This window comes from Bacillus rossius, chromosome 1 (genome assembly GCF_032445375.1).
Source record: "Bacillus rossius redtenbacheri isolate Brsri chromosome 1, Brsri_v3, whole genome shotgun sequence".
Classification (NCBI taxonomy): domain Eukaryota; kingdom Metazoa; phylum Arthropoda; class Insecta; order Phasmatodea; family Bacillidae; genus Bacillus; species Bacillus rossius.
The window spans coordinates 176,600,412-176,614,705 of record NC_086330.1 but is presented as its reverse complement, the minus strand read 5'-3'; the positions used below and the strand labels follow the sequence as shown (position 1 = coordinate 176,614,705).

Here is a 14,294-nt window from a genome sequence, read left to right as displayed (position 1 = left end):
GGTATGAAAGCTTGCAAACCTGTTAGCACTCCATTAGAACCAGCAGCTAAATTATAAGATATGAATGAAATTTCAGGCCAGCCCTACCAACAGTTGATTGGAACATTAATGTATTTAGCAGTGTTGACTAGACCAGATATTTGTCATGCTGTCAGTAAGTTGAGTCAGTATAACATGAAATATGGTCAACCCCACTGGAACGCTGCAAAACGCGTAATAAGATACTTAAAAGGATCAAAAGATTAATGTTTGGTGTATAGAAAAAATAATTCTTAATTAACCGGCAATGCAGATGCAGACTGGGCTGGTGAGGAGAACGATAGAAAATCATACACCGGATTTATCTTTACTCTGGCTGATGGAGCAGTATCCTGGGAATCCAGAAAACAGAGGACAGTGGCTGCTTCTTCAACGGAGGCAGAATACCTCGCATTGTCAAAGACGATGAAGGAAGCTGTATATTTGAAGAAGCTGTACTCCGAATTGGAAGAATTTCACGAACCAATTACAATTTTCAATTACAACCAAGGAGCAGGAAAGCTTGCGGTTGATCCGGTCTCACATAGAAAAACGAAACACATAGATGTTAGGTATCATCTTGTCCGGGACGCCGTAGTGAAGAAAGAAGTGGAAGTGAAGTATCTGCCTACGGAGGAGATGGTTGCCGATTGTTTAACGAAGGCTCTAACTTATAAAAAATTGAAGTTTTGTATGGACAGTTCTGATCTGAAAATTTTTTGAATTAGATAATATGTGTATATTTTTTTAAAGTTTGCATTTTTGTTTAATTATTTTGTCATGTAATTAAGGGAGGGTGTTGGAAAATGTAATTGTATGAACAACCTCTTTGGATAGATCGATTGTTGTCAATACATTTATTCGCTTCAATATTTTGTTTTTCTTGTGTTTAAGTATGTTGGCCATTGTTCATGTTCTCATATTTGAGATTACATGCGTTTATCTTAAGTATATAATGTTTTTTTTTCTTTTTTCAACTGTTACCCTAAATATCCATCATTCAACTCAGTAGGTAACATTCGCTATTTTTACGTTAGGATACAATGCCTCCAACAGTCATTGGCTCCAACAGTGTTTTGGGTCCAACAATCAATGACGTCAAAAGTATTTTACTCCAAATATTCTTAGGCATAGCGCTCTTTTACTACAATACTAGGAGGCTAAGAATATACGAGACTACAGGACTGCTTGTCCACATGAGTAATTGACTACGCAGCTACAAGTCTACAAAGCTCCTATTGCTGCATTTGTCTTTGGCTGAAAATTATCTTTGGCTGCAACTGCTCCAGCAGCATTATGTTATAAGAATACAAGGCTACTTGGTTAGGTAGTGACAAGTCTACGAGGCTCCAAGACATCATGACTACGCGACTACGAGCTATGATGTTACGATAATACACGTTGATACAAGATGGCCGCCGTGACGTCAAAATCCAAGTCGGTGGTCGGCTTTTCGGCTCCACACCCTGAACACTGACGCCGGAGCCCCATTTACATTCTACTCACCAACGACGACAATGGAGACATCATCATTTGTTAGTGCATTGAAACATATTGCGTATTCTCCTGCAGGTGTCTTATCGGCTCTGATTACAATTGTGTGAATATCAGTTGGCATGCAGTCCGAAGTGGTTTTGAACCATACAATCAGTTCATTATTTTTATGAAAATTTTTTGTGGTTGTTGCACAATTGGTCTTATCACCGAACTGTTGTGTGTACAACACTGATATACTTATTGTGGTGAATTGCCCATTAAATAAATCTGTACAAATTTATAGTCTGCATCCTGCAGTGGAAGTAGCGAACCTGCTTGATGATATATTTGATCTTGAATCTGTAAAGGGGAATAAAAATTAATAACAACAGTAATAATAGTTTTACAAATACCTTGAAAGTGAGCATGATATTGTCACGAACCACATTTGTTGCGCCAAATGAAGTCATTTGTAAACAACTGTTGTGTTTCTGTATTTGTGTCAGGAAATATGTGGAATCTGATCCTGTTCCAGAAACCAATAAGCGCAATGGCTCTGGTGGCGGGACTAATGGAGCCAATTTGACTTTGCCACTTGCGCAACACAATCCAGGAGGTTCATTTCTGTATTTCAATGCCTTACAATGTGGGCACACAGCGCTCATCGATCCAATAGCAACGTGTTGTTCTGCACTGTAATCAATTGTCACGTTGTAACGGAATGCAGCTCGATGAGTATTCAACGCAACATTTGTTTGTCTTCTTGCACGATTATTCAAATTCATTGTCTCGCGATAGGTTTCTACTAACGGATGATGTCTCATTCGATGCATATCAGCTTCAATTGCATTTTATTTTCCTTCTTGTGTACGAGCTGAACGTTTGATTCCGTTCAATTTCATTTAGTTCTTCGCGTTGCTCTGAAATTGATTAGATCGAAAATTCGTTTTGTTTGTAGCATTGCTAGTTCTGCGACTTAAATTGCTCCGACTTATTGGTAACTGGCAAAACAATTTAAATGTGTCAATTGAATTTAATTGTTTCAATAGTGACACAATGAGCGTTGAGAAGAAATATAATTCAAGTAAAAATGGACCATTTATTACTTTAATGATAATTTATAAATGATTATCACCTCAAAACTCACCCTATTTCGTAATTAAATATGTAAATTTGTTTTTGTGATAAAACAATAAAAATTAATTCTTTTCAAGAATACCTTCCGATAAACTAACAACAAAACAATATTTAAACTTATTTTCGTATTATTAACGTATTTTCGATAAAGGAAACATAATTCTCTTTGGCTGAGGTCACAGAATAAAAAAATCAGAAAATAAGATTTTGGCTATATAGGAAGGAATAATTCTTTATAACTGAGTTCGCAACACTGTTGCGGTTAAAATAATATAATGATACTTATAAAGGTAATCGCATAAATAAAAATAAAGCTAATTCCACAAAGAAAATACAGAGCACATGAAAGTAATTTAAGTTGACGCTGAAGCTATAAAAATACCCCTAGACTGGCCCGGACATGGCGTCGAATAAATGTAGGATAACATATTCTTGTCCCTCTATTGATTAAGGAATGCTGCGCTAACTCAATATTTAAATGTTAACTAATGATTCTCCCAAAAATAAAGCCATATCCTAAATGTAGGCTATTAAATGCTTTTCCCCCTTTAACGTCTAAAAATAACCAGAAAAAAATACATTTTAGTTTTCCAATAAGTTTCCAATTATCCGGGCAGTTTTTCCTATTTTTTTTACATTAAAACCAGATTCTAATTATAATGAACATTGATAAAAATTAGCCAAATCGGACCAGCCATTCTTAAGTTATGCGCTTACCAACAAACAAAATTTCATTTTTTATATATACATTATTCGAGAAAATTTTGGCCAGCCATGCAGCTATTGAGCTATTTATGCAAATACATAAATGGGAGAGTTCAATTTTTTTTTTAAACTAATGAAAATAGACAAACATTTGGAGGTGTTTTACCCCCAAATTATATCAAAAAAATCATTTAGCAATAACAAATTTTGCAGTAGTCGTAGAAATTTCTTCAACTAAACATTATTCAGACGCTCAGTGCTTCATGTTAAATATTATAGCCACTATTTTCAATAAAAACTTTGCTCATTTGCTCAGATCCAACTTCAAAGGTGCAAGTTAACCCAGCCTTGGTGACACACTCAAGACCATAAGTTATATATACTGTGCATATATAAATATAAATATATGTGTGTATAATTTCAACTTATTTTAAGATGTGGAACCTACAGCTTAGTTGGTTGGTATAATTATGACTCATATATATGGTTAAATCCGGATGTAACGCCAGATTGATGCTTAAGTACGTTCAATAATTGTTCTGTTCTAGGGTTTGTTGGACCAAGTGAGTGACGCTGCCACGTGGTGGCAAATAGTCCTCGGTCCTTTGGCGATGGGTTTAATCTTCTCCCGGTTCATCATCGGTTGGATTATAAACCTCGGCATGCTGATATGCGTCAGTATAGCTATCGTAATATTGTGGAAGAAATCTGACAATCCTAAGGTATGACTGTAAGTAATCACAGTGACTATTTGTTTATCAATAATAATTTAGAAAATAATTATACTTGTCCCAATCTGACGTATGATGCACGTGAATTTGCATACGGCAGTAAACAGTGAACTTTACTTTCCAAACACACCTTTTCTAAACTCGCCCATATTATTTCTTGAGTTACTTAGCTCCTGAGTTGTAGCCGCGTTGAAGGCGAAGATATCACATACATTTTGGTTGACGTTGCAATCTCCATCATCAGGGAGCAGTTACTTACTGATGTTGATGGTGGATGCAATGTCAACCGAAACGTCGGTGATATCTTCGCCTTCTACGTGGCTACAATCTAGAAGCCAAGGAACTCGAGACAATGGCTGCGACAGCCTGCAATCTTTATTATATTCTTTCTTACCAATACTCACTACCAACCAAATTTTGCACCCCACAACTAAAGGTAAGTTATTTTTGGATACATTTGTTTTAAAAGATTGTTGTTCAACAGTCATTTTATATGAGGCTGTTTGATATTTTAAAAAAGTTTTGATGCTAAGGTAAATAATTTTAGGGTTATAGACACGTCTCTGCTATACTGCTGTCTTGTCACTCGCTTTTACCTGACTCTTGTGGAAACATTTACAGTTTTGGACAACTGTTTCACTCAGTGACCTTGTTGCAATTGTGGTTGACAGTTGCAGGTGTGGTCAACACGCATTACAAAAGATGCTGACTGTAGAAGAAATTACCGAGAGTTGCAGAAGTATCTAATTTTGTTTCAAGTTTTTCAAATGTTAAAATATTTTGCAGTTGCTGCCATTTTTGCCAATTATTGGAGATGCAGCCCAATTTTTCAAGTTATCACAAAAGTTGAGTAACGTTGCAACTAACACTAGCTTTTGCGGATGCTATTGATTGCTACAGAGGTTTCCATACGAAACCTAAATGTAGAAGCGTTACCAAAAGTATCCATGTACCTTGCAGGCATTTCCTACAGTTGCAAGTGTAGCTGACTGAAGCATACTGTTGCAGGTGTCACCGAATGTTGTGGGTGTTAATGAATGTTGCATATTTCGCAGGTTGTTTCATGTGTTACATGATAGGTTGTAGGAGTGACTGTCGCCGACTGCTGCAGGTGTCGCCGCCTCGGCCGGGCGCCCCGCCGCTTGAGGAGTCCGACTATGTCGCGGGGTGCGGCCCGCGCCAGGTGGAGCGAGCCCAGCCCGGCCGGCGAGAGGTCCACCTCGAGGACCCCGGCGGCCACTTCGTGGGCTCGCGCGTGCAGAGCCTCATCAGTCAGCAGCCCAGAGTCATCGTGCCCGACCCGCGGTACAGGTGACACTTCACGGAGAGATTCATTCGAATAATAACAACGTGTGCAAGTACATATGAGACTGAGCAAGTATGCGAGTTGCCAAGAATGCAAGTGCGCAAGTTTGCGAATGTGCGATAAGGCGAACATATCATCAAGTGCTTCAATCCTAAGCCCTCCCTCTATCGACCTTTCAAGTGCCGCACTCCTGATTTTTGCCCTCTGTTGACGTCATTGCCTTGACATACCCTACTGGCTGTAAAGAAGTTTCACTTCAAAAACCATTAAAATATATAATTTAATTTGGAAGATTATTAGGAAAACATGGTTATTTAAAGCATTTATGTATGCTGGCTACATAATAAAGAAAATATATACCTGGTTTTGGTAGATATATAAAAAAATTCAATTGTCACAGTTAATTTGTATCACACGAAGGTAGTGGAGTTATACTGTGCAAAATGTACCATATTGTAATTCGTTTAAATGTAAATGCTTTACTATGTATTTAACAATTTTTTTTATTTTAATAAAACTCTAAAATCGCGTATGTATTTTAAATAAAAGCAAATGATTTTTAAACAAACAGATGACACAGGATAAAGTTATATTATTATGTAACATACAATCTATAAAATATGTATAGCTAATTCGTTCTCTTTACTTAATTCGTGTAAGTTAAAATTAAAAAAAATATTTTACCAAATGTTTAAACTTTTCAGATCATATAATTAAACCATTAGCGTATCGAGTATCATTTATAAGTGCTTAACTAGACTTTCTTAATTTAATTTCTAATAAAATATTTGCTTTTAAAAGGGGAAAAAAAACTAATATTTCACAACCAACAGGCGTATGTAGATTTTGAAGTATGTATTTCTCCTGGAATGTTCTGTAAACTTTTAGAAAATTCTGGAAATCTATGTTCTCTCATATTCCTTAAAAATTTATTTATATTCCATCCAATGAAAATGTTTAGAATATTTAAAAACTCAAAAATAATTTCATACTAATCCTAATAAGGTAGTTATGGATTTTTTGGACCTTCAAATCTTGGACTAAGACGAGTTCGTATAAATAAACAATTTGGGCCTAGGTATAAGATGATATTTAAAAGGTTTAAAATCAACCTGAGCGAATTGGATAGTAAAGTTAAAGAAGATTTGAATGTTTTTATTATAACCCTGTTTTTAAACCCTTGCAGTAATGGTTAATATCATCAAATAATTTTTTAACAAAAATTTAAGATAGATTTTATGATTATTACAATAATTATAATGGACTTTATAGAATACCTACTTAAGTTCTTATGATTATTTTGTTCTATAACCTCGATAATCTTTGTTATTTCAATTCCTTACTGTAAATCACTTTAGACAAATGTTTTAGATAAGATTTGGAAGGTTTAAAATAAATAAGAACGAATTCGGTAGTATATATACCTAGTATAGAGGTTATAAAATTATTTTTATTTCCATCCCTGTTTTTTCAAACCCTTCGTGGTAATGGTTCGTTCTTCTAATAAAACTTTGTTCAGACTAAGGGTAAAATAGATCTCGGTACTGTTCCACACAGTTAGCTACCCCCGTCCCCACTCTCCGACTAGGCAGTTTCGCCATAAAAAATACGTCTCCAACCAGATGCTGGGAACGGGCAAACGTAAATAGCACAGTAATTAAAATTTAAGGCTGCGCGGTTATCAGTGAGATATGAGAAGTAATTCCAAGCCAACAAATTATTATTTGAATTCATGAAATTTATTTAACCAGGTGCTCACACGCGAAAACATACACGAACATTACATTGAACAAGGTGCATGAATAATCAAAAGAAATTACAGCTAAAATATGAAAAGGTTTAAATTTATTTTTTACTAAGACAAAAAAAAAATGATTACGCGCGTGATCTCTCTATCAAAAAGAAAGAGACCTCCAATTTAGAAGCAAAGAACATAGATTAATAACTACGCGGAATTAACCACATCAAAAAAATATTTTATAACCGTATATGATAGTCTTTTAAATAGGTAAATACGAGTTTTGGGGCGCAGACAGGAAAAGAACAGCAGTTTAAATTCTACAAAGTTAAAACGAGACATTAAGCTGGCCGGAAAAATAAATTTAAAAAACAGTTCCTCGTAAAAAAAAATTGTAAGATTCGCACACAGTCCTGCACTTTGATGACAGTTCTAAGATTCACGTTGAGGACGTTCAGGAACAGGTGACGTCACTGACGGAGCACTCAGAAGTCGAGAGGGCCAGCGAACGTGCGAGCTGCGGGCTGACAGCGCGGTGTAGAGCGAACTACGAACTGCACCATGGTCCGCCTTCTTACACTTTCACACTTCATGATCCTTGACTAGCATGCCTGCGAGTGGAGCCATGGCGAAGTCAACTTGGCTCTCCCTCTACTGCATCACCAGTACACAGTACACACACCTCGTGAATAGCCGATGCGCTGGCACCATAAACTCTCATGCACTCGTAAAGTCCTAAACCACCGTGCAGCTCCAAAACCGTGTAACAAATTTCATGTGAACAAAACAAGAGGCACGCCCAGTAAAACATTTCTACTCGCACCTCGTGATGTTCCGCGCGCGGAGACCGATGTGTACAGTCCGACCGGCGCGACTCGACTCCCAGTTCCAGTCTCTCTCCCTTGCCACTGCTGCGCACGGGCGCTGGTGTCACACGTCACTCGATGAAGACTCAAATCAAAGTTCTCACAAGTAGAATAAATATTCAAACAGGGATCTGCGCCCCATACAGATAATTATGAAAAAACAAAATATTACCAAAGACTGATATAAAACGTTACAAACTTACACAGTCGTTAAAATTAAAAAAAATCTATTAGCGTCTGCCGGCGCTATATCCGATGTTAGATAAACAAAAGCGCAAAGAAAATGGTAAAATAAAATACTAAAGGTAAAATAAATTAAATTAAAATTGCTAACCAACGATTTTTAAAGTAACAAGGGAATTTAAAATATGTTAAAATTAACACTACAGTATTAAACAACAACAAAAATTATGCCAGTGACAAGATGATGCCACTAGACAAATGTTAGAAATAATATAATATTTATAACAAGTTTTTAAGTTTTAAAACAATGTTAACGGATTCGATGGATCCTAACTCAGAGTTATGAATTTATGAATTTGTTTGTCCTTCAACCCCTGTTTTTTTTTCCACCCCTTGAAGTTACAGTTAGTCGTATCAAAAATTGTCTAGAGTAAGATTTTTTGTTGTTACTCCAACGAGATACTTTAACTTAATACGGATGCGATATTTAAAATATTAAGATAGTTAAAACAGTTTTCCTGTTTTTCTAAACAGAAAATCCCCATATGCCTATCTTCCTCTTTGGTCGGATTTTTGCCCATTAACGAACTCGACTGAGATTTTCCATTACTATATTTTATGTATCAGTTTGAATTTGTGTAAAATTACGGCAGTTATCATGTCTATAAATATAAGTGTATATATATATATATATATATATATATAAACTTTTGAGTTGACGATGATTTTGGGGACTCTGGACCATGAAACGTAACCTATGTAAATTTTCTCGGAAGTCGGAACATGATAACTGCTACAATAGGCAACTACTAGTTATATTAGGTAATACTAGAAATATGTGCTAACAGCGAAATGTTTTACTAAGATAAAATGTGTTAAAGAGTCAATATTGTGCACATTTATCTTGGAACTTGTTATTTTACTTTTATTTCAGAGAAGCGTACGTGAACCGCGAGGAAGAGAAAAATCAAAGTAAAGCTCCCAAAGGTTACTTTCCGGACGAGTCAAGTTCGCAGCTATATGACAAGGACGAGTAAGTTTGCGCGCATTTTTTTAAAAGTAAATTACCCTTACAGCCCGACGTAATATTTTTACGGAAAGTAACTGGTTTTTGGTGGCAATGCACGACATGTTTTCTGTAACCTCTTAAAAGAGTTTTACAGGGTTTAAGGTCACAATGGTTTTAACTTTTGCTATGGCAGAACACTCCTTGGAAACCAAACACAGCATTGATTTCGAACAATTTCACACCATAGCCAACATCCGACAATACAAGAAAAGATACATTAGAGAATCTGTAGAAATATTAAAACATCTAGCAAACATAAATATAGAAGATGGCTACAAATTAAGCAGAATATGGGTACCACTCTTCATAAAAACCTCAAAACCTTGCTCTGCATCTAACAAATCACAGGTCGCCTCTGGTTGGCCAAAAAGCCCAGCTAATAAGAAGAGAAGAGGCCACTGATTTGCCAGCACCCCCAGCTAATCACATAAGCCCAGCTCCGATTGGCCAAACCAACAGGCCAACCAGACGAAAGGAAGGCTGTGATTGGCTTACAGCTGCAGCCAATCGGGAAACACTACTCTCAGGCGGGAGTATTAAAGGCAGAAGAACTTTTAATAACCTCAGTAGGTAACTATACCCTGATTTTGGCAACTGCAATGTTGACCGAAACGTCGGCGATTTATTTGCCTTGGACACGGCTACAACCCAGCAGCGAAGCCTGCGATTTACATAAATAGTCAAAAAGGTTCCACATATGCTGCAGGAATATTTGTATATTAAAGCTTGTAAGTGAATTTTGCAATTAAGACATTGCATTGCTTTGACGACACAGGAAACCTACAATTCAAAATTTTTAACATTCATTTAATAGTCATAAACTCCCATTTCAAGAATATTTCGAAGATAATAGTTATAGTATGGTACTTACTAACCATGTTTTGCTAATACAGACCCTCTCCTCCCTTCCAATTACATACTCTCGCACATATATATTTATACATCACGCTGTTACCGCGCGTCCTCTCAGCTACTGGAGTATTGCCTTTAAGCCCGCGAGGTTAGAACTCGCGGGCTGCTGTTGGTTCCCGTTAACGTTTCAGGGTTGCGTTTCCGGACACACGTTCACTAAACAAAAATTAATTGTTGGCAGATTCCCTAGACTATTTATAAGCAAGCTGCCGTATGGTAAACTGTGCGAAAGAGAGGATAACAAATTTACAAAAATTACTTTTTGTATTGGTCAGAAGGAAAATAGTTTTTTTTATACCATGATTGCCCAGGGTGTATTTAATTGGGTGCCACAGGGACTCATGCTACTTCCCAAAACAAATTCGAAACTAGTATTGGTTATACATGACATTGAAGATCCACACATATAAAAACCCAAACACAAACATGGAGAACCATTCGAGCGGTGAAGAATCGATTCCCCAGTAACAGGACAAGCGCTTGGTTCTCAGTCAAGTAGATATTTCCCACTTAAACTACTTACGCTGTGCCACGTCCATGTCCCTGTGCTCCAAATTGAATGTTACTGATTAGTTCGCAACATTTATGTAATCTTCATTTTGGCATTTTGATACAGCAAATATGTGAACAGACATCCTGAAACATGAACCGTGATACGTGAATGTGCGGACGTGAGAGGCGTGCGACTGGCGTGCTTGCAGGCCGCGGGCGAGCTACGGCGGCACCGCGGTGCGCAACCAGCTGCCGTGGTCCTACTTCCAGAGCCAGGCCGACCCTCGCCGGCCCATCCCCCGGCAGCCCGGCGCAGGGGAGGGTCTGGACCGGCCCCCCGTGCCCGTGCCCGACTACACGCTGCACATCGGCAAGCGGCCCAAGGACAGCCGCCAGCGCCAGCGGCGGTCCTCCCGTGAGTAGCGGCGCAGCACCACGCCGCTCGACAATACAAAGAAGCAATTTAGAAACAAATGCGCTAGAAACACACAACTTGGAAACATTCACCTTAGAAAAATACCATTTTAAAACATAATATTTTAAAACAGATGATTCAAAAAACCAAATTTAAAAACACTCAAATTAAGAACACTCAAATTGGAGCATTACATGGCACAGCTAAATATTAGTTTAAGCGGCAAAAGTTAAAAATATGTATTTGACTGCCAACTAAGCGTTTGTCATGTTGTTGGGGAATCTATTCTTTTATTCTCGAATGGATCACTGTGTTTGTGTTTTTTAGTTTTTATTTGTGTGGGTCGTCAATGTCATGTCCAAACCACATTAGTAAAAAATTTGGTTTGGAAAGTAGCATAAGTCCCTGTGCAACCCTATTAAATACACCCTTGCTCATACATAGCTTTAAACTCGTGAAATACAAAAATGGTTGATATATCCAGCGTCGCCATGCACAATAAGCCACAACTTTTAGATCTAGAGCCGGGAAGGAAACTTTCCCCAAGACTAAAATCCCCGATCCTGCTAGTTATCGAACCTAAACTATAAGATGTAATCACTGGACCAACAAATGTAACTCATAATCGAAAAGGAACTCAAATCTTTTTGGTCATTTATGAACATTTTTGGATATTTTTGACCTCTGGTTGACTGACTGTTGGATGACATGGCTTGAATAATCCTCAGCAGTTGGTTGCAAGCATTCGCCTTGCTACCATCTACTCGGAGAAATGCCAAAGGGAGGATAAGAGACAACTCTTGGCTTAATTAAAGTACTGGTGGTCTGCAGCCCTGGCTCCAAACATCGTCACTCTCTGTTCACAATCGAGTCGGACAGAGAATATTATGCTACCCTCCATATTGCCATAACTCCGTACGAGTTAGCAGGATACTCAAATGCATTGAAAATGAATTGCATGGTCTTCATAGCACGTCTCAGAAACTTTCTTTCCTAGCGTTATCATGCTTTTGAAGTTATTTTATGTGAAATATTGGATTAGTGCAAAAAATGTAATGTCCCATGCAATATTGAATAAATGTTGTTAGATAACGATTAATGATGAGGAAACCTTAGAGCTTTAAAACTTTTCTGTTTTCTTCGTGCTTTATGCAGAGCTTTAAAAAATATGCCACTTGTAGAGAGAACGCGAAACCCTGCTTTTTTTTACTGAATGTCTACTGCTGCATTTAAATGTTATATTTTAAAATACGGAAACATGCCTCATCAACCACCAACTAATTATAAAGCAGAGGGAGGCACTACACAACATATATAATAATTATGTTCGATCCACTCAAATTTCTTTTTTTTTTAACCCTTCTGGCACTGTTACGAAGGCTTCATGGAAAGGGAGGTGTATTTTAAAGGTTATAGGTTGTAATTGAAACCGACTCATTCCTAACAACAGTTGACTTGAGTTTGAATGAGTGAAGACAAATGTTCAGAAATATTACCTTAAAATTATGAATTAAGTCTTACATAACAGTATCTATATTTTTAGTACATGCGCATTAATGTGCATTTCTTCAATATAATTTTCAAATCAAACGATATTCTGTTCGGGTAAGGCCAATTACCTGACCAATGATTTTGAAGTTTTATTCACTACGAGGTAAATACCGGATGTACAATTTTGGTTCTTCTTGTACGTATAATCCGCTTTTGATTAACTGTAATTTCCTATGTTTATAAAGTTACATGTGTGTTTAAGTCTTACAAACTCTCACTATGTTAAACATTCCCTTTTAACATCTATGAATCTAACCCTGGGTAAATACTACTTTATACTTACGAATTGGACAATACCATCTACAGTGAAATATTGTCATTGAGTACCTTACAATATGATGTGGTTGTACACAGACTTCCGGAGCAGCTGGTTACTACATCCTATACTTTGATGGTTCTGTACATAGTTTTGTGGAAATGGTTAATGAGATTTTCTCTCTGTTCATCCTTTTGTGAAAGTCGAAGTGAGAAGAGCATTTGTATAAACTTGATATAGAAATTATCTGGGAATAATATATATTTTTTCAGGTTTACACTGTAGAATTTTTATTCTAAATATGCCCAAATTATAAAAGAGTGCTAAATTTCGTGACCCTCAGCATAAATTAATGCATTCGTAAAATTTAGTGATGGTTGCTAATTAAGTGGCATATTTAGCAAATATTTTTGCGTGAAAATGATTTTCAAATACTCATGATAATTAATTACCGAAATAAACACAATACAAATTTTTCCAAATGAATGTAATACTCTTTTGTTACACATTTTAAAACTCATGTCAATACTACCAAACCACATAAAATATTTTTATAGTTTGTCTCCTTCACCCAAGCATTGCTAATAATTTTATTTTTTGCAGGTGAAGCAGATGTCCTCTACTGAAAAACTGGTGACGAAGAAATAGTGAAGGCAGCATTTTATAAGCATTTAATATACCTTATGCCTAAGTACATAAGAAAATTTTACTATTCATGATGCAAAATTAATTCCACCGTCATGTATGCTCATTGATTGGCTGCAGGAAAACTTGAATAAAATAGATGCCCAAACGATAACCTAATGATGCAAATAACTGCAGTGAGATAAAAAGTTACATGTATGTGGGACACTTCTCGCTGATAAATTAATTGCTCGTACTTATTACAAAATAATAGAACTAAAAGAAACTTAACTTATTAGATGCCTTCATGTAGATTCTAATATTTTACAAGACAAATACGAGAAAATTTAAAAAAAAATAGGCCTGTGTGTAGTTTAAGGCATTCTACTGAACGATATATACAAGGCAATAAAGCCTGGTACGATTAAAAAAAAACGTAAAATTAAAACTTCAAGATTCATTAATGCCTTGCTACAATAAAGAAAACACGTCATTTTACGAAGAGACTGAAAACTCAATTTGTTAAATATTAACAATAAAGTAATATAATGTTGCCTCACTTCCTATGTTTATCAATTAAAAACGCAATTCTTATAAGTACAAATATATATAGCGATTTCATTTCAATTTATAGCAAAGTTTATTTTTTGGGCGAGTAATCAATCTATAATTCGTTAAAAGTGTGCGAAAAATAGCTTTCACGTATATTTTCAAAAGTAAAATACTTATAGCAACATTTCCAATTATTATAGCAAGGATATTATTAAGAAACGTATATGATGGAAAAATAAATGTTACACCAAAGATTAATTGAA

General features: G+C 36.3%; 1 protein-coding gene across 6 annotated transcripts in view; it reads left to right on the top strand.

Annotated features, from left to right (window-relative positions):
* The window catches only part of LOC134527117 (uncharacterized), a 124,851-nt gene extending 111,197 nt beyond the window's left edge, over positions 1–13,654 (top strand). For 4 of the 6 annotated variants that reach the window (XM_063359478.1, XM_063359480.1, XM_063359481.1 and 1 more), the window contains 5 exons: positions 3,885–4,058; positions 5,179–5,378; positions 9,095–9,193; positions 10,843–11,048; positions 13,459–13,654. In XM_063359478.1, coding sequence (XP_063215548.1) covers positions 3,885–4,058; positions 5,179–5,378; positions 9,095–9,193; positions 10,843–11,048; positions 13,459–13,481 — 702 coding nt within the window. In that variant the 3' untranslated portion in view covers positions 13,482–13,654. The remainder of the gene's footprint in view (positions 1–3,884; positions 4,059–5,178; positions 5,379–9,094; positions 9,194–10,842; positions 11,049–13,458) is intronic. The other 2 variants (XM_063359479.1, XM_063359483.1) reach the window with 2 other exon arrangements.
* Positions 13,655–14,294: the final 640 nt, after the last annotated feature.